General features: G+C 46.5%; 1 protein-coding gene across 5 annotated transcripts in view; it reads left to right on the top strand.

Annotated features, from left to right (window-relative positions):
- The window catches only part of rps6ka3b (ribosomal protein S6 kinase, polypeptide 3b), a 54,515-nt gene that overhangs the window by 27,754 nt on the left and 6,761 nt on the right, over positions 1-20,000 (top strand). For 3 of the 5 annotated variants that reach the window (XM_076290093.1, XM_076290094.1, XM_076290092.1), the window contains 14 exons: positions 3,563-3,679; positions 7,559-7,640; positions 9,824-9,904; positions 10,117-10,196; positions 10,658-10,764; positions 12,121-12,158; positions 12,728-12,870; positions 13,418-13,488; positions 14,038-14,126; positions 14,712-14,776; positions 14,938-15,040; positions 17,447-17,577; positions 19,180-19,305; positions 19,433-19,522. In XM_076290093.1, coding sequence (XP_076146208.1) covers positions 3,563-3,679; positions 7,559-7,640; positions 9,824-9,904; positions 10,117-10,196; positions 10,658-10,764; positions 12,121-12,158; positions 12,728-12,870; positions 13,418-13,488; positions 14,038-14,126; positions 14,712-14,776; positions 14,938-15,040; positions 17,447-17,577; positions 19,180-19,305; positions 19,433-19,522 — 1,323 coding nt within the window. Of the gene's footprint in view, positions 1-450; positions 1,574-2,917; positions 2,935-3,562; positions 3,680-7,558; positions 7,641-9,823; positions 9,905-10,116; positions 10,197-10,657; positions 10,765-12,120; positions 12,159-12,727; positions 12,871-13,417; positions 13,489-14,037; positions 14,127-14,711; positions 14,777-14,937; positions 15,041-17,446; positions 17,578-19,179; positions 19,306-19,432; positions 19,523-20,000 lie in introns of those variants that run through there. The other 2 variants (XM_076290090.1, XM_076290095.1) reach the window with 2 other exon arrangements.

Here is a 20,000-nt window from a genome sequence, read left to right as displayed (position 1 = left end):
TGTGTGTGTGTGTGCTGGGCTGGCCTGTGTGTGTGTGTGTGTGTGTGTGTGTGTGCGTGTGTGTGGGTGCTGGACTGGCCTGTGTGTGTGTGTGTGTGTGTGTGTGTGTGTGTGTGTGTGTGTGCTGGGCTGGCCTGTGTGTGTGTGTGTGTGTGTGTGTGTGTGTGTGCTGGGCTGGCCTGTGTGTGTGTGTGTGTGTGTGTGTGTGTGTGTGCTGGGCTGGCCTGTGTGTGTGTGTGTGTGTGTGTGCTGGGCTGGCCTGGCCTGTGTGTGTGTGTGTGTGTGTGTGTGTGCTGGGCTGGCCTGTGTGTGTGTGTGTGTGTGTGTGTGTGTGTGTGTGTGTGTGTGTGTGCTGGGCTGGCCTGTGTGTGTGTGTGTGTGTGTGTGTGTGTGTGTGTGTGTGCTGGGCTGGCCTGTGTGTGTGTGTGTGTGTGTGTGTGTGTGTGTGTGTGTGTGCTGGGCTGTGCTGTGTGTGCTGCTCTTGTGCACATGTAAAGAGGCGTCACAGTTCCATTTCTGGCGTCATTATCATGAGGTGTGAATTATGCTCCACACCGAGTAGGTTGGGGAGCTCTTCAGCCTCTGAGTGCAGGTGCTTCTGTGCCTGTCTCTCTCTCCCTCCCTCCCTCCCTCTCTCTTTCTCACACACACTCTCCCTCCCTCGTTTCTTTTCTCTCTCCTCCCCTTCTCCCTCTTCATCCTCTCTGCCGCGTATTGATTGGTCAGATATTTCTACCCAGCGGAAATGCAAGTTGCTGAGTGAGAGAGTCAGTCCTACACAGGCTGCGGAGCTCCGCCGGTGCTTTTGTCCTGTTCTGTTTACGGATGCGTACGGCTGGACACTAGCTACCGCCTCTCGTCTCGTCTCCTCTCGTCTCGTCCCTCTCGTCTCGTCCCTCTCGTCTCCCGAAGGAACGGCAGGACGCTGGCAAGAGGACGGCTGGTACGGACTCTTATTCTAAAGCTTCAGCCCCAAGATACCGCTGTGTGAGGAGGAGCAGAGGTACCAACTTTAGCCTTTAGCCTTTAGCCTTTAGCCTTTAGCCTTTAGCCTAGCGGCTTGACCAGAGCAGCTTGTCCCTGTGACAAGACTGTGAGAAGGCTAACTCACGTTAGCCTGGCTAGTGTGGAACTCCAGTAGAAGTTTTTGTCCGGCGTGGGCGAAGGTGACGGCCTCGAGACTCAGCGTGCTCGCCGTGTGGAACTCCAGTAGTAGTTTTGTCCGGCGTGGGCGAAGGTGACGGCCCCGAGACTTAGTGTGGCGCGCCGCGGTGCGGTCACTGAGCCGGCCGGGGCTGGCGTCGCCCGCGGCAACATGCTGGCTCCACTGAGCCCCCCAGCCCAGCAGGACCAACACAACCACCACCATCATCATCACCTTCATCACCACCACCACCACCACCACCACCATCAGCGGCCTGGTCATCTCAGTCCGCAGGCCCATCGCAGGTGCTGCCACCAGGCTACTACTACTGCTGCTGCTGCTGCCACCGACTCCGCTGACCACCAGTGTCCACTAGAGATGGAGCGCTCGCTGGCCTCCTCTCGCCTGCGTTCGCCCTGGAACTCACAGGTACTCCGCTCTGGAGAGAGAAGAAGAGAGGTATGGAGTGGTAGAAGAAAGGGTTCAAAAGAGAGAGAGTAGAGGAGGAGGATAGTTTTGGTTTTCGTCACACTCGTGTGTCAACGGAAGCGTCTCCATGACCCGCGGTCAGTTGTACGTGTTATGTAGAACCTCATCCGTGCTTATTTCTGTCCAGGCCGCATGTGTGTGGTGTCTCTGGTGTGTGTCTGTGTGTGTGTGTCTGTGTGTGTGTGTGTGTGTGTGTGTGTGTGTGTCTGTGTGTGTGTGTGTGTGTGTCTGAGGTGTCTCTGGTGTGTGTGTGTGTCTGTGTGTGTGTCTGTGTGTCTGTGTTTATGAAAAAGATAAAACACAGGAGAGCAGGAAAGAAAGGTGTGTGTGTGTGTGTGTGTGTGTGTATGTGTGAGACAGTGAGAGAGAGAGAGCAATGATGAGGGGTGTGCACAAAGAAGCCTTGAGAAGAGAGAGAAAGAGTGTGAGCAGTACGTAAGAGTGCATTAAGAGAAAGTCATAGGAGAAGACTGAGAGAGAGGAGAAAGAGAGAAAGAGAGAGAGGAGAAAGAGAGGGAGAGGAGAGAGAGAGGAGAAAGAGAGAGAGAGAAAGATAGAGAAAGAGAGAGAGGAAAAAGAGAGAGAGGAGAAAGAGAGAAAGAGGAGAGAGAGAGAGAGAGAGAGAGGAGAAAGAGAGAAAGAGGAGAGAGAGAGAGAGGAGAAAGAGAGAGGAGAGAGCGAGAGAGGAGAGAGAGAGAGGAGAGATAGAGAAGAGAGAGAGACAGAGAGAGAGAGAAAGATAGAGAAAGAGAGAGAGGAGAAAGAGAGGGAGAGGAGAGAGAGAGGAGAGATAGAGAAGAGATAGGGAGAGGAGAAAGAGAGAGAAAGATAGAGAGAGGAGAAAGAGAGAGGAGAGAGAGAGAGGAGAGAGATAGAGAAGAGAGAGAGAATGAGAGGAGAGAGAGAGCGCCGAGTCTTTAGTCACCCTCCTCCACGCCCACTGGTGCTGTGATGGAGCAGGAGGATTGGGGGCGGTGTCATGGCAACCGTGTGGGAAGCTGTCCGTCACAGGCTTTGTGTGGAGTGCAGTCTCCCCCTATCTCTTTCTCCCTCCCTCCCTCCTTCTATCCATCTTTCTGTCTTTCTATTCCTCCCTCCCTTTTCTCTCTCTCTCTCTCTTTATCTGTGTCTGTCTGCCTCGTCAGAGCATCTGGGGGGGGGGGGTCTGAGTGGTGAGTAGTGAGTTTAAGCCCCCCTCACAAACCTGTTGAATAAGATGACGACGATGATGATGAGGAGGAGGAGGAGGAGGAGCAGGGAGATATGGGCGGCGCGAAGTGGACTCTTTCGACCCGTCTCAGGTGACTGGGCCACTCCAGTCATGAGTGTGGGGGTGTGATGTGGGCTGATGGAGTTGTTTTTGTCTTCATTGTGTGTGTGTGTGTGTGTGTGTGTGTGTGTGTGTGTGTGTGTGTGTGTGTGTGTGTGTGTGTGTGTGTGTGTGTGTGTGTGTGTGTGTGTGTGTGTGTGTGTGTGTGTGTGTGTGTGTGTGTGTGAGCGAGCATGCATGTGTTTTCATGTAGAATTGTCTGGATCGCACACGTGCTTGTGGATACAGCGAAGCTCGTGAATGGTTGGAATTGTGTGTGTGTAAGTGAGTGAGTGAGATTTAGTGAGTCAGACCTGAACACTCTTACCAGGAATATGTGACGTGTGTTGTTGTGAAGGTAAAAGAAAAGAAGCCAGTAAGATGTGACTTCAGATGAAAACTGTGACTTCAGATGAAAACTTTGCCTCTCTTTTAACTGATATTCATGGTCTTCTCTGACAGCTTATTTGTGTACCGCATCAATTTAGTGCAAGTCCTTTTGTGGAGTACTTTTATGTCTGGCAGTCTTTCCCTGAAACCTTCCCTCTACGAAGTCTTTTCTTAAATGGACTGTGTTTGTTGGTTTGTTCAGGAATGTGTTTTTTGTCTGCTTTCTACAGGAGGAAGTGACCGTAAAGGAGATCAGCATCACACACCATGTTAAGGAAGGCTCGGAAAAGGGCGACCCACGCCAGTTTGAGCTCCGCAAAGTCCTGGGACAGGGATCTTTTGGAAAGGTAGATGAAATATGAAATTAAGTGTGTGTGTGTGTGTGTGTGTTGTGTGTGTGTGTGTCTGTGTCTCTGTGTGTTAACACTGCAGTAGAGGATTAGGTCTGTTATTCGTCTGTGCTTCCAGGAACACTGGAAGCACTATGGCTACTTGGCAAGCCCAGGTCGCCACCGTAGCCAAATGCCTTTATCTGGTAACGTCAGTGAAAGTGAAACTAAATTTAGCTCAGTCATCCCTGATCCTTGAGTCTGATCCATGCAAATTTGTTGGGTTCTTCATCGGCTACACCATTCCACCTTGTTTCATGAAAATCAGGGCAGTAGTTTTTGTTTAATCCTGCTTACAGACAGACAGACGAATAAACAGACAAGCGTTTGTTGAAAACATAACCTCTTAGACAAAACAACACGGCTAAAAATAAGGACAAAAGATAAGTATAAGTAAATATAAGTACTCCATACAGTACTAGGGTGTGTGTATGTGTGTGTGTGTGTGTGTGTGTGTATGTGTGTGTGTGTGTGTGAGTGTGTGTGTGTGTATATAAGTATAAGTATAAGTATATATACTCTTTTGATCCCGTGAAGGAAATTTGGTCTCTGCATTTAACCCAATCCGTGAATTAGTGAAACACACTCAGCACACAGTGAGCACACAGTGAGGTGAAGCACACACTAATCCCGGCGCAGTAAGCTGCCTGCTACAACAGCGGCGTTTGGGGAGCAGTGAGGGGTTAGGTGCCTTGCTCAAGGGCACTTCAGCCGTGGCCCACTGGTCGGGGCTCGAACCGGCAACCCTCCGGTTACAAGTCCAGAGTGCTAACCAGTAGGCCACAGCTGCCCCAAATATAAATAGATACAATACAACACAACTAAAGATAATGAGATCGCAAGTGCAAAGAAGCCTCCAGGTTGGATTAAGCTCTAATGGCTCCCTGATGAACATTGTAATGGAGATGAGAGTTAGAAAGGCTAGCGGAGAGGGCCGCTCCCCACATCAAGCACTCTAGAAAAGTTTGCAGACCTTTAAAAGTGAAGGGGGTTTGCAATCAGAACAATGCCAAGAGAATTTCTACTGCCTTAATGCTGGTCGTAAATTTGGACCAGACTTTAAGAATCCTGACTTCACAAAAAAGTGTGTTCATGAGAACAGCTTGGAAAACAAATACAGGAAACGCATAAATACGTTATTAGAACGGTTTACTGCGGTTGAGCAAGAAGGAAAATATCACGGGCGAGTGTCTCTATCTCCGGTGTTAATTTAGTGATAAATTACCTTGACAATTTGTAAGGACAGTGAGATTTGTCTCTTGTGTTGTTGCCATAACTGGAGAATATGATAGTGACCCGACTTTGCATGCAAGTCATTTTTCCTCTATCAGAGGTCCGAATTTCCGAATATCCGATATGGCATGAAAGCGGCATTCAAGTGCTTTCACACCTGGAGCAGTTGAATGGGAACATGGTGTTTGGTTTGTTTGGGTACATGTGAACACAGCAATCGAGATTACATTTATTCATTTAAAGGTGCATAACATGGTAGTCCATAACATATGTGTCATATTAAGCAATCATCTCCTTGCGGCCCAGGCTCCGAAAACTGGAAACAAACAAAGTGGGGGCAGCCTGTCCCCTTGCAAAAACGAAACTTTAAGTGAAGTTTCTCTGGGAATAGCCCACTGAAGGTAGGGATGAGATATCGTGTGTTTCGTTTGGTCCTTGGTTAAAATATAATGTAGGCTACATTGTTTACATATATCAAATATATTACAGGGCCATTCCCTCCAGAGCAACTCGGGGTTAAAGGACAAATCCGGCCAGTTTTCACATAGATCTCCGTTTCTCGAGGTCACCGAGTAGCCTACTGTCGGTACGAGAAAAAAAATATTGTTTTCGTTGTTTCTCAACGAAGTTGAACATTGTTTTTACCAGGCTACTCGGTGACCTCAAGAAACGGAGATCCATAGATATATACGCGGAGATCTACAGTATGTGGAAACTGGATTTCTCCTTTAAGTGCCTTACTCTTCACGGTGGAAGCCAGGAATTGAACCCACAACTTTACAGGCTACTGCATGCATGCTAGCCCAGCTCTTTAGCCTCTACATTACCAGCGGCCCGAGATTGGGTGAAATGATCTCAGAACATTTTGAATTGAACGCTTAAGTGGAACATCTGTTGTTCAAAGCTACAATCTGACCGATGTTGGAGTAGTTTAATTGTGTGTGTTTTGCTTACTCTAAATGTTGCTGTGGGACAAGTTCAAAATCTTTATTGATTGTGATCTGGAAGAAAATAGGTATGAAAGGCCCTTAGCCATGGGAATAGCCGCACACAAGGACCTGTGAATGCTATCACAATGTGATATGGTCACTGATTGGAATTATTCTCCAGATGATGTGCTTCCTCCTGGACTTCCTGTCCAGTCACACCTTTGCAGATAAAAAATGCAAAATGTTATCTCGAGGCTTCAGCAGTGGCAGTTTGGCAGAACATACTCATTTCCGCAACCAGTGACGGGCAGTTGCATCATTAGGTCTCGACACACAGCACCCTCTTCTCATTCAGCACACTGACAGAGCTCACTGGACACTTGAAACACTTGCTAGACACTAGCCACTTTTACATGGACAGTCTTTTTGTCATTCTGATTAAAAACGTGCCGTCTGTTTACATGGGGTACGAACAATTCCCATCAGGTGCTCTCAAGCGCTTTAGAACCTTTGATCAGAATAGGTGTTGTTGCCTACTTTTCCTTGAGAAGATACAGCAGGCAATCCGATTGACCGTATGTATATGGTAAATCGGATTGTCCGTTGTATGTATGTATGTATACATGGCTGTCCCATCAGAATAGGAACGGACTATACCACCTCGTTCATTACGATTCAAATTCTGATAGGATCAGGCATTTCTATTTTGATTGAAGTGTTTATATGAGAAATTTTATTCCGATTGAGCAGTTATTCCGTTACTAATCAGATTAAAAGTGTCCATGTAAACTTGGCAACTGACTAAGATATCAGATGCTTAAATAGACACACACACACGTGTGTGGCTCACACTAGCCCTATAAACCAGTCAGTAAAGTCCCTGTTGTTGGATGGGGAGGAGATGCAGCACAATATTGGGAAGAGCAGCAGACGAGCCCTGGAGCCCTGGAGCCAAAACTGCTGCTTTTAAAGGAGACATAAAAGGCCGTGCTGTGTGTTGATGCTAAATAATCATGGCCCTCGCGTGTGCATGAAACCCAGAATCATTTATGGAAATGATGTTAGTAAAGTGAGCCGCGGAGAGCCCTTGCTCGTCAGTTGCTGTGGCCACTGACTCATCAGCTTTGCGGTGTCCAAGGAGATTATTAATTGTGTTTTGGGCAGAGGATGATAAGGATGGAAAGAGGGTCTTATTTTAGCAAGGCCGTTAAGACCTACCCTGGACATCCAGAGTTCTCGCGAGAGCACAATTAGAATTGTGTCTGCAAGAGACTCTGGCAATGAGTAATGATGCACGTTACTTTTGCCCCTTGCATCGCGGGGAACCAATCACATCGGTGTATCTGATATAAGCGAGCCAGAGGCGAGCTAAACAGATGACGACAGCGCTGCAATGTTGTAAGTCCGGAATGAGTCAGTAAACATTGGTCTAGTGTTATCCAATTGTGTGCAGTGAGATTTTCAAATACACGCTTGGTGCCGCCCCTCTAGTTGGGCCATTACATTATTCGTGGCCAGACCCTTCATCTTTCTAGATTACCAGGGTTGGAGTTTCCAGGCTAGTTAAGACCTGCACACACACATACACCATACACACACACACACACACACTCACTGACTTACTCACTCACTCAATCACCAACTCTCTCTCTCTCTCTCTATGTGGCTGCTCTAGGTGTTTCTGGTGAAGAAGGTAACTGGACCCGATGCAGGGCAGCTCTATGCCATGAAAGTGTTGAAGAAAGCCACCCTCAAAGGTAGGCACAGCCCATTGCCCAGACAAAGCACTTCCCATTATCCACACAACTCAAATGAACTCATTGTGTAGAATTACTCTGGCAGACTTTGAGAAGAGTTGGTATTTGAACATCAAGGGGAAGGTGTGTTTTTGTCATCAATCCGCACCTTTAGTGACCTGTTTTGTTATGTGTTTTTAATCCAGATTAGATAGACGGTCCTAATCAGGATGATGAATGTTATTGTTTTCTCCCGAGCCTCTCGGCCTCAGCACAGGCGCCCCCTAGTGTCTGAAAGAGATATGGGTCATGAGCGCCTGTCCCAGCAGCGCCATGTGTCTGTCTCACAGTGCATATTTCAAATGACAGACACATGCATACATTCAGCAGATGTAAACACGCCATTGGTGTTCTCTCCCTATGTCTCTCTCTCTCTCTCTCTCTCTCTCTCTCTCTCCCTCTGTCTCTCTCTTTCTCCCTCCCTTTGTCTTTCTCTCTCTCTCTCTCTCTGTCTCTCTCTCTCTCTGGCTGCCTGCCCCTCAGTGACTGTGTGCATTTGGGTCTCATTTATTTCATTAGTCATCCAGAGCCATCTGTGGGATTGGGACGTGCCAGAACAGTGATAGAGAGAGAGAGAAGAGAAGAGAGAGAGAGAGAGAGAGAGAGAGAGAGAGAGAGAGAGAGAGAGAGAGACCTACCTAGGCCTTAGAATAAATAATAAAGGATCATTCAACATGGCAGTGAATGAATTAAGAGACAAGGCAGGCAGGGCTCTTCATGCCATAAGAGGACCAATTCCTTTCGAAATCTCAGTCCAAATCTGGCTAAAACTGTTCTCATCAGTAATAGAACCAATTGCTCTTTATGGCAGTGAAGTGTGGGGCCCACTTGGAAATCAGGACCTAGATAAATGGGAAAAACACCCAGTTGAGACCCTGCATACAGCATTTTGTAAAGCCATTCTAAAAGTCCACAGGCACACATATAGGCCAATACCCTCTTCTGATAAATATTCAGAAAAGGGCAAACAAGTTCTTCAAACATGTAAGTCTGAGTGACCCAAACTCATTCCATTATAAAGCCCTGAAACACCAAGCAATGATAACTCCCCTACCAACCTGGTCTTCAGGCACCTCCTCTAGAGACATCCAACGCCAAGACAAGGCCCAAGACAAGGCCACATCCACACAAAATGTTCGGATTAACCAAACCCCCATTTATGATGAATATTGGCAATCTAAAACACAACCCCAAAGCAAAATGCAATGCTATTTGGCCCTAAACAGGAAATATACACTTGCACATTACCTAACAAAAATAAAAGAAACAAATTTGAGAAGCACACTAACGAAATACAGACTCAGTGAACACCGTTTAGCCATAGAAACAGGACGACACAAAAAGAAATGATTTCCAAAAGACGAGCGTCTATGCCAGCAGTGCAGAGATGATGTTGTTGAAACTGAATTACACTTTTTAACAGAATGCCCAAAATTCAAATTAATTCGCAATAAATACTTCCCAAAAATGAAAGAAAAAATCCCTGATTTCTATGACCTACCAAACCCGAATAAAATACTGTACTTATTGGGAGAAGACACAGACAGCTGTATTACTGCTGCCCATTATGTCCTTGCCTGTCACCAGCTGAGAGACACCAAGTGATTTCTCTATGCATGTACATGTGACACACACACACACACACACACACACACACACACACACACACCCCTCTCTCACAGCCACAGTCACACGCACATACACTAATTCAACACAGTCCCCTCATGCTGAAGGTTCTACGCAGTCCACTTTATATACATGCCCTGATGTATTGTATGTCTGTAAGTTTGCTGCATGTGTTGAGACACTCAGAACTCCATATTTTGAACTCAGACACAGACAAAAAAAAAATGTCTTTACACTTTATCCATGTACCCCTATTCATTGTACCTGTATAACTGCTTAGATCATGATACTATACATTTATGTAACAATTGCTTTGGCAATACAAGTGTTTGTCATGCCAATAAAGCACCAATTGAATTGAATTGAATAGAGAGAGAGAGAGAGAGAGAGAGAGAGAGAGAGAGAAGGAAGGTGGGATAGAAAATGAGTGTTAACACAGTCAGAGTGAGCTGTCCAGCACATTCGCTGATTGTCCTGATGAGTCACGTTGGTGTGTGTGTGTGTGTGTGTGTGGACAGTTCGTGACCGGGTGAGGACGAAGATGGAGAGAGACATCTTGGTTGAAGTGAACCATCCCTTCATCGTCAAACTACACTATGGTGAGAACCAGCTCATGTGCTTCATCCTCTCATCTATTAATGGAGGACACTTGTGTGTGTTTGTGTGTGTGTGTTTGTGTGTGCGTGTTTGTGTGTGTGTTTGTGTGTGTGTGTGTGTGTGTGTGTGTGCGTATGTGTGTATGTTTGTGTGTGTGTGGTTGTGTGTGTGTGTGTGTGTTGTTTTCTGACTCTCTACATATGAATCTGTGCAGCATTCCAAACAGAAGGGAAGCTTTATCTGATTCTAGACTTCCTTCGAGGAGGGGATCTTTTTACTCGCCTATCAAAAGAGGTATGTGTGTGTAGGTGTGTGTGTGTGTGTGTGTGTGGGGGGGGGGGGGTGCAGTTACATGTGTGTGCATATATACTGTACAAACCTATGCACTGCAGGGCTTTGATTTCATGATGTACTTTTATACAGATGCTGATGGGTGCTGCTGTATCAATATGGCACTGAACAACTAAAAACAAGAGACCACAGTCTCTCTTAACACAAAACTTCATTTTAAGTTTTAAAGTTAATAGCTGTCAGTTTGTTCAGAATTCAGAATTATTACATTTAGATCTCTGAGGGTCTGAATTGAAGTGTTTTTAAGTTGTGCGATTCTTAAGGCTTTGCCTTTGCTGTTATAGACCTCTGTATGGTGATGCATTGTGAGGTTGCAGGCAATACCCATCCCTAACATCCTGCGTTTTTAATAGAGCACACACTGGACACACTTTGACCCACTTGCCCTCTCTGTTGTCCTCCAGGTGATGTTCACAGAGGAGGACGTCAAGTTCTACCTGGCGGAGTTGGCCTTGGCCCTGGACCACCTGCATGGGCTGGGCATCATCTACAGAGACCTCAAACCCGAGAAGTAAGTCCTCTGCACCCTCACCCACTGGGGCAACATCATGTCCTCTGCACCCTCACGCCACTGGGGCAACATCATGTCCTCTACACGCTCACCCACTGGGGCAACATCATGTCCTCTGCACCTTCACCCACTGGGGCAACATCATGTCCTCTACACGCTCACCCACTGGGGCAACATCATGTCCACCAATCATGCCACCCTCACCCACCCATAGAACCCATTGTTGTATAAAGAGCCTTTTGTGTGAAGAGACCATTCTAATCCTTACCAAACTAAATAACCATTACAACCAGTCCTTTAAAGTTGTGTCATCCTAGTGGAAGCTAATTGTTGCAGCAGACGCTGCACAAACGGAAACATTTGAGTTATGTATGTATGTGTATATACTCTTTTGATCCCGTGAGGGAAATTTGGTCTCTGCATTTATCCCAATCCGTGAATTAGTGAAACACACTCAGCACACAGTGAACACACAGTGAGGTGAAGCACACACTAATCCCGGCGCAGTGAGCTGCCTGCAACTCGGGGAGCAGTGAGGGGTTAGGTGCCTTGCTCAAGGGCACTTCAGCCGTGCCTACTGGTCGGGGTTCGAACCGGCAACCCTCCGGTTACAAGTCTGAAGCGCTAACCAGTAGGCCACGGCTGCCGGTGCTCGGAGTAGCCTCCCGGTCAGCGTCTGGGCTTTTGTTTGGGCCCCAAAGCTGGTGGGGTTACGGCAGAAGAAGATTAACATCGTTGGCTTATTTCTGACTCCTAGTTCAAAGTTGCTCAAAATAAATGTCTGATGCTGTACTTTAGTGCTTAGAATTGTCCATTTTTCTGATGTAACCTCATGAAGCTCTCTTCTTCTGTGGATATGATTTATCATGCATTCTGTATATCATACATGCCATTTGTTTAATCAACATAACGTGTAGATATCTAATGAAATGTGTGATTGAGGTCACATTTGTGATGTTTAGGGCACTCGTATGACCTTTATTTCTGGTCTAAGCATTTTATGTTGTGGTGTCACCCTCCTAAGCGATCAGTATGATGTAGTGTTGGTCTGTGTACCTTGTGGACACACACACACACACACACACACACACACACACCAGCTCTCATCCACCCATGGTAATCTCTAAATCATTGTAATGGGCGGTTGGAGGACACACATTAAATTGATGACCGTTGTCATGGAGTGAGTGTGTGTGTGTGTGTGTGTGTGTGTGCGCTCCAGACGTTTCCTCGGGTGCCGTTAGCGCGCCTGACTGTAAATGTCTCAGCAGGGAGACTGTAATGTGATCTCCTGGTGTCTGCGCACAGTGTCGACTGCCTCTCTAACGCTGTGAATTTTCTGCCCCCTAATTGCAGCATCCTTCTGGATGAAGAGGGGCACATCAAGCTGACTGGTGGGTAATTTCATACCCCCCCGCCTGCATCTTGTTTTTCTGCCAGCCTCAGCAGCAGCATGGCACCCTGGGGACTCTCTCCTCTCCTTCTTGTCTCTTTCTCTCACTCTTTTTTCCTCTCATTCTTTTCCTCCCCCTCTCCACCCTTCTGCCCTGTCCTTTGGTCCCATCCGGTGTCCCCTTACTCTGTCATCTGTTGTCCGCAGTCCCCTTCTTTCATCCATCCACTCACCCCTTCTCTCTCTCTCTCTCTCTCTCTCTCTCTTGCTCTCTCTCGCTCGCTCGCTCTCTCTGTTATTCTGTTGTTGCTGTTGTAATCTGTCTGAAAGCTGCTGTGCTCTGCTCCTTTTGGAGCTGTGATCCAGAATGCACAACGAGGTTTATGCCTGTGTGTGTGTGTGTGTGTGTGTGTGTGTGTGGTTATGTGAAGTTTATGCCCGTGAGAAATAGATGTCAGTGGAAAAAGCACTTAGAGTGTATACCTATAAATGCACCACCAATCTCCTAACGTCATATGGCTCTCTCTCTTTCCCTCCGTGTGTGTGTGTGTGTGTCTGTTCCACACACAGATTTTGGCCTCAGTAAGGAGTCCATTGACCATGAGAACAAAGCCTACTCTTTCTGCGGGACGGTGGAGTACATGGCCCCAGAGGTGGTCAACAGGAGAGGCCACACCCACAGTGCGGACTGGTGGTCGTACGGCGTCCTCATGGTGAGCTGAAGCTATGCCATTAGCTATTAGCCATTAGCTATTAGCCATTAGCAACTCATTAGCTATTAGCCATTAGCTACGCAATTAGCTATTAGCTCCGCCGAATACCGTCCTCATGGTGAGCTGAAGCTACGCCATTAGCTACGCCATTAGCTACACCATTAGCTACGCCATTAGCTCCGCCGAATATCTTCCACTGCTGTGAGACAGAAGCACTCCACTCCACACTCAGTGGAGTCCAGCGTAGACTTAATGGTCAGACAGAGTTGGAAAGTCATCTGTAGTCTCACAGGACAAGGGTGCTGGTTTGAAGTGATGTGTAATGGCCGGCAATGTTTGATAAAGAACAGTGGACATCTAAATAGTTTCTACTCAGATCATCTGTTGCGATAATAACCTTAAAATGGCATCAGGAAGATTTTAAGACTGGGCATTACTGATCATCAAAAATTCATCATTGAGAATCTTTAGAGCGAAAGTAGGACTTAAAGGCTTAAATAAGAGGGGAATTTAAGAGTGAAATTTTTTTTTTCCCTTTTCTCTCTAGTTTGAAATGCTAACCGGCACATTGCCATTCCAAGGCAAGGATCGCAAGGAAACGATGACCATGATTCTGAAGTGAGTACTCCGCTTGTCCAGTCCTTCCCCGATGATGCCCATTTCCTCCAGCGGAATCCACAAAGGCAGGAGCTGAGAGCGAATCGGAGTTTAGAGACGTGATCGTGCAGGCATGCTACAGGGGAACATGAGGAACTGCTTAGCAAACGGATGTTGTCAGTGACGGCGCACTGAATTAATTAGACCGACTGCAGCCTGCGGCAGGGGGCCAGGCCAGAGCCAGGAGATGCCCACACTCTCAGAGAGTGTGTGTGTGTGTGTGTGTGTGTGCGTGTAGGAGAGATGATGGATATTTTGTTGCCATCATAAAGCAGGGAACCCGATAAGAGCCCATTCACTGTATGACTAATAGTCTCTCGCCGGCCTAGCGGAAACCAATAACATTTGGGAGGATCGGCCGTGGGGGGATCAATAAAGTATCTATCTATCTATCTATCTACAACCAAACTCATCCCATCTCCAGAATTATAGAGACCATAAGTGAGCTATCATTGCATATATTGGTGCATCCTAGAAACTCTTTTGTGTCCTCACACATCTGTCCCATAGGGCCAAGCTGGGGATGCCGCAGTTCCTAAGTCCAGAAGCTCAGAGTCTCCTGAGGAACCTGTTTAAGAGGAACCCGTCCAACAGACTCGGTAGGCAGCCACACCAGGAGGATCATGACATCTATGTCTCTCACACACACACACACACACACACACACACACACACACACACCAGGAGGATCATGACGTCAATGTAACACACACACACACACACCAGGAGGATCATGACGTCAATGTAACACACACACACACACACACCAGGAGGATCATGACGTCAATGTCACACACACACACACACACACACACACACACACACACACACACACACACACACACACACACCAGGAGGATCATGACGTCAATGACACACACACCAGGAGGATCATGACGTCAATGTCAACATGAATTTATAGAGCACATTTAAAAACAACTGCAGTTGGCCAAACTGCTGTACAGTCAAGACCATCACATGTAACTAAGAGAGCTGGATAGGTTTGCATTTAAACATTTCATTTTGTTTTAACAAACAATCCTATGGAAAGTGATGTTTTTTTAATAAAAGCTGGCAGACCGTTACTGTTGTGCCAGAGGTGGCCTTGCATTCAGCTGTCCAAGGAGACCACTGTGTCCAGAATTCTGGCCGTGTTGGACCCAAAACTGTTTGATTCTGTACAGGCGCTGGCCCAGACGGAGTGGAAGAGATTAAGAGACATTCATTCTACTCCAACATAGACTGGAATGTAAGTTTGGGATCATATGCTTGTAAAAAGTTGCTTTGTTATATTCATAAAAAGCTTGCTTCATGCTTTTTGCAGTGAGATGTATAATAAGCTTTGTTTATTTTTGTAAGCCTCTTGATGCTGTGAGGGGCTTTATGTGATGCATTTTCACTTTGTTTCAGAAATTATTCCGACGAGAGATCCATCCACCGTTTAAACCTGCTGCAGGCCGCCCTGATGACACGTTCTATTTTGACCCAGAATTCACAGCGAAAACTCCCAAAGGTGCCATCTCTCTCTCCCTCTCACACACACACACACTCCAAACCCCCTGACCCGCTTCTGCTGTGAGCACAAACATTGTGGCATGCCAGTTTATGTGCGGTGTGTCACGTCGTGTTAATGAGGGTTGAATGAGTTTTAGGATGCTACACTAGAAGCCATTAGCATTGCGCTATCTGTGGATGCTACACTGGAGGCCTTTAGCAGTGCGCTATCTGTGGATGCTACAGTAGTGCTCATTAGCAGTGCGCTATCTGTGGATGCTACAGTAGTCCTCATTAGCAGTGCGCTATCTGTGGATGCTACAGTAGTGCTCATTAGGAGTGCGCTATCTGTGGATGCTACAGTAGTGCTCATTAGGAGTTAGTGTTAATTTCGTCAGACGTGACAAGAGGAAATATGTTCGTCAACGACCTTTTTTTTCATGACTAAGACAAGACGATGACGAGACGGCAGTAATGTCCTGAAACACTGACTAAGACTATCTTAAGATGCATTATTGTTGACGAAAAAAGACGAGACTAAAATGTTTTGCATGAAATAAAAACTAAGATAAAATCTCTCTTCATTTTCGTCTACAAAATGAGAAGACAGAATATCTAGCTGTTACGTTTTCAAAATATTCCGAATGAGTTCATACGCAACAGTTTTCCTGTAGGCTAGTCTACGTGCTGTTGCTGCAACCCTGTGGCTGCAACACGAAACTACATGGAACAAGAACACTGGAGATTTCTGCCAGAGTTAGCAAGCTAACTACCTAAGCTTTATGCCACAATGCTACATACCCAGAAGTTGAAGCTTCTCTCATACAAATTAACATCCCCCAGAATGTCCATACGAAAATGTTCATCATGTAATGTCAACTATTTAACTAGTTAGACTGATGATGCAAAGTTTGCTAGCAAGTAAGCTAATATGGAAAGTTCGCTAGCAAGTTAGCTATGGCTAAGATGGAGAGTCTGTTTGGGGAATGTGTTGTGTTTGGGCGCATATCGCCATCTAGCGAGGCGGAGTAAAACATTAATACTTTGGCCTACGACAGTGTTTCTTAAACTTTTTCAGTTTCAGGACCACTTAACTAACCCTAGCTAAAAAAAAAAAAGATTAGACCTACTTCAACAGTAGCCTATAATTAGTCAAAACAATAGGCCTACTCACTGAACCACCTTGCTTATTGTCTTTGCACTTTGCTTATTGTGTGGATTCATACTGTATGATTTAAACTGGCATATCTTACATAGACAGTGTTGCAGAACTGTTTTTACATACAAGTTGGTTCAATATTGCAAACAACTCATCTATATTATATTTTACCGCGTCTGCTCACGGACCACTTGGGATAGCTTGCGGACCACCAGTGATCCCCGGACCACACTTTGAGAAACACTGGTCAACGAATATGACAGTGGTCCAGTCAAATCTCTTACTGTCTATGGTCAAATCCCAGCCGAGCTATAACTGTAGCTCGACTTACTGTACCTGTGCATGTAAACATACTGACTGACAAAAAATCAGTATGAGTAATTATAACAGACGAGTAGCCCTGTGGACACACAATATTGTTGGAAAATTGAGATGTGTGAAACACTATTTGACTCAAATGGTAATCAGAAATAATTTGTTATAAAAAAAAAAGACTAAAATGTGTTGACTAAAACTGACTAAGACTAAGATACCTTTAGTTTTCTTTTGACTAAAACTAGACTAAAATGACGAGACCTAAAAATGACGAGATCGACTAAAACTTGACTAACAAAAATGATATTTGAATGACTAAATATGACAAAGACTAAAAAGGACATTTCATCACAAGACTAAGACTAAGACTAAATTAAAAATAGGTGACAAAATTAACACTATTAGGAGTGCGCTATCTGTGGATGCTAGACTAGAGGCCATTAGAGTGTGTGTGTGTGTCTCCTGTTGTAGACCCCAGGCGTGCCTCCAAGTGTGTGTGTGTGTTACTCATCAGAGTTGTGTGTGTGTAGACTCCCCAGGTGTGCCTCCCAGTGTGTGTGTTACTCATCAGAGTTGTGTGTGTGTGTGTAGACTCTCCAAGTGTGTGTGTGTGTGTGTGTGTGTATGTGTGTGTGTGTGTGTGTGTGTGTGTGTGTGTGTGTTACTCATCAGAGTTGTGTGTGTGTGTGTAGACTCTCCAAGTGTGTGTGTGTGTGTGTGTGTGTGTGTGTGTGTTACTCATCAGAGTTGTGTGTGTGTGTGTGTAGACTCCCCAGGCGTGCCTCCAAGTGTGTGTGTGTGTGTGTGTGTGTGTGTGTGTGTGTGTGTGTTACTCATCAGAGTTGTGTGTGTGTGTGTGTGTGTGTGTAGACTCCCCAGGCGTGCCTCCAAGTGTGTGTGTGTGTGTGTGTGTGTGTGTTACTCATCAGAGTTGTGTGTGTGTGTGTGTAGACTCCCCAGGTGTGCCTCCCAGTGCCAACGCTCACCAGCTCTTCAGAGGCTTCAGCTTCGTGGCCATCACCTCTGAAGATGAGGGTCAGCCACTGCCCAGCAGCAACATGAGCTCCATAGTCCAGATGCCTGTAGGTCTCTTACACACACACACACACACACACACACACACACACACACACACACACACACACACACACACACACACACACAGCTCCATAGTCCAGATGCCTGTAGGTCTCTTACACACACACACACACACACACACACACACACACACACATACACACACACACACACACACACAGCTCCATAGTCCAGATGCCTGTAGGTCTCTCTCTCTCTCTCTCTCTCTCTATCACACACACACACACACACACACAAACAAACACACATACACCTTACCATCTCTGTCACACTTTGTCTCTCTGTCATGCACACACACACACTGCACTGTCTCTCCTCTCTCACTCTTTACTCACACACACACACACACACACACACACACACACACACACACACACACACACACACACACACACACACACACAGCACAGACATGCACACACACACATGCGCACACACACACACATTCACCTCACACTTCCTGTAGTCTTTCTCTTGCAAGTGTACATTACATGCATTTCAGAGTCAAATACATTCCATTTTCAAGCTCTGATATAATCCAGCTGATGATCTTTATAGCTCAACACTCAGTGCATCGCTAGGTCACCATTTGATGCAATGATCCCTACTTGACTTGCCTTGCTTTATGTGTCACACATCCATCAGACACCATGGGCTTAGTTCTGTTATGTGTTTACACATCATCAGACACCATGGGCTTAGTTCTGTTATGTGTTTACACATCATCAGACACCATGGGCTTAGTTCTGTTATGTGTTTACACACTCATCAGACACCACGGGCTTAGTTCTGTTATGTGTTTACACATCATCAGACACCATGGGCATAGTTCTGGTGCATGAACTATATCATCTTGCATGTAGGAACATCAAGCCGACTCAATGTCTGCGCTTAAAGTCTTGTCCATACTGTTAAATTAGTAATTTAGAAATTAGGCCTAATTTGTTGTAGTTAGTTAATGGCCTTGTTATTAAATTACCTTTAGTTAGACTTAAGACTGCACTTTGCCCATCGTTCAAATCTGCATGTGTGTGTCAACATCTCTGAGGCCCGCCCATGTGTGTGTGTGTGTGTGTGTGTGTGTGTGTGTGTGTGTGTGTCAACATCTCTGAGGCCCGTGTGTGTGTGTGTGTGTGTGTGTGTGTGTGTGTGTGTGTGTGTGTGTGTGTGTGTGTGTGTGTGTGTGTGTGTGTGTGTGTGTGTGTGTATGTGTCAACATCTCTGAGGCCCACGTGTGTGTGTGTGTGTGTGTGTGTTTGTGTGTGTGTGTTTGTGTGTATGTGTCAACATCTCTGAGGCCCACATGTGTGTGTGAGTGTGTGTGTGTGTGTGTGTGTTTGTGTGTGTGTGTTTGTGTGTATGTGTCAACATCTCTGAGGCCCACATGTGTGTGTGAGTGTGTGTGTGTGTGTGTGTGTGTGTGTGTGTGTGTGTGTGTGTGTATGTGTCAACATCTCTGAGGCCCGTGTGTGTGTGTGTGTGTGTCTGTGTGTGTGTGTATGTGTGTGTATGTGTCAACATCTCTGAGGCCCACATGTGTGTGTGTGTGTCAACATCTCTGAGTGACTCATGTGCTCCCCCTGCAGCAGCTGCACAGAAACACGTCCCAGTTTGCCGAGGCGTACGACATGAAGGAGGACATCGGCGTGGGCTCCTACTCCGTCTGCAGACGCTGCGTCCAGAAGAGCACCAGCATGGAGTACGCCGTCAAGGTCAGCTGGCCTCGTCGCTGTGGCAACGCCACCCAACGCAGCCGTGGGCGGTGATGGATGTGCTGTGGTGTGTGTGGTGTGTGTGGTGTGGGGTACTGACCTCTCGTGTGCTCTGGTCCAAACGCAGATCATTAATAAGGCCAAGAGGGACCCTGCTGAGGAGGTGGAGATTCTGCTGCGCTACGGTCAGCATCCCAACATCATCACTCTCAAAGATGTAAGACTCCGGCGCCACACACACACACACACACACACACACACACACACACACACACACACACGCACACACACACACACACACCACTCTCAAAGATGTAAGACTCCGGCGCCACACACACACACACAAACTTACACACAGGCTTACACACACACACAGACACACACACACACACACACAGACACACACACACACACACACACACACACACACACACTCACACCCTTCCTTCCTTACCCCCTCACTCACTCACTCACTCACACACACACTATCCCTCTCTCTGTCTATCACCCACACATATACACACAAATAAACACAAATAAACAAACACACACACACACACACGCACACACACAACACTCTCAAAGATGTAAGACTCCGGCGCCACACACGCACACACAGACTTACACACACAGACACACAAAGCGCTTTCAGATATAACCTCCGGAGTATATGCGGAGGTTTGTCAAACGGAGGT

Source organism: Alosa pseudoharengus, unplaced genomic scaffold (assembly GCF_046254945.1).
Source record: "Alosa pseudoharengus isolate Yale_2024_CS ecotype anadromous, Long Island Sound unplaced genomic scaffold, YU_APseudo_1.1 YU_APseudo_1.1_scf_18, whole genome shotgun sequence".
Lineage (NCBI taxonomy): Eukaryota > Metazoa > Chordata > Actinopteri > Clupeiformes > Clupeidae > Alosa > Alosa pseudoharengus.
Note: the sequence above shows the minus strand (reverse complement) of the source record. Positions and strands in the feature narration are given on the sequence as shown.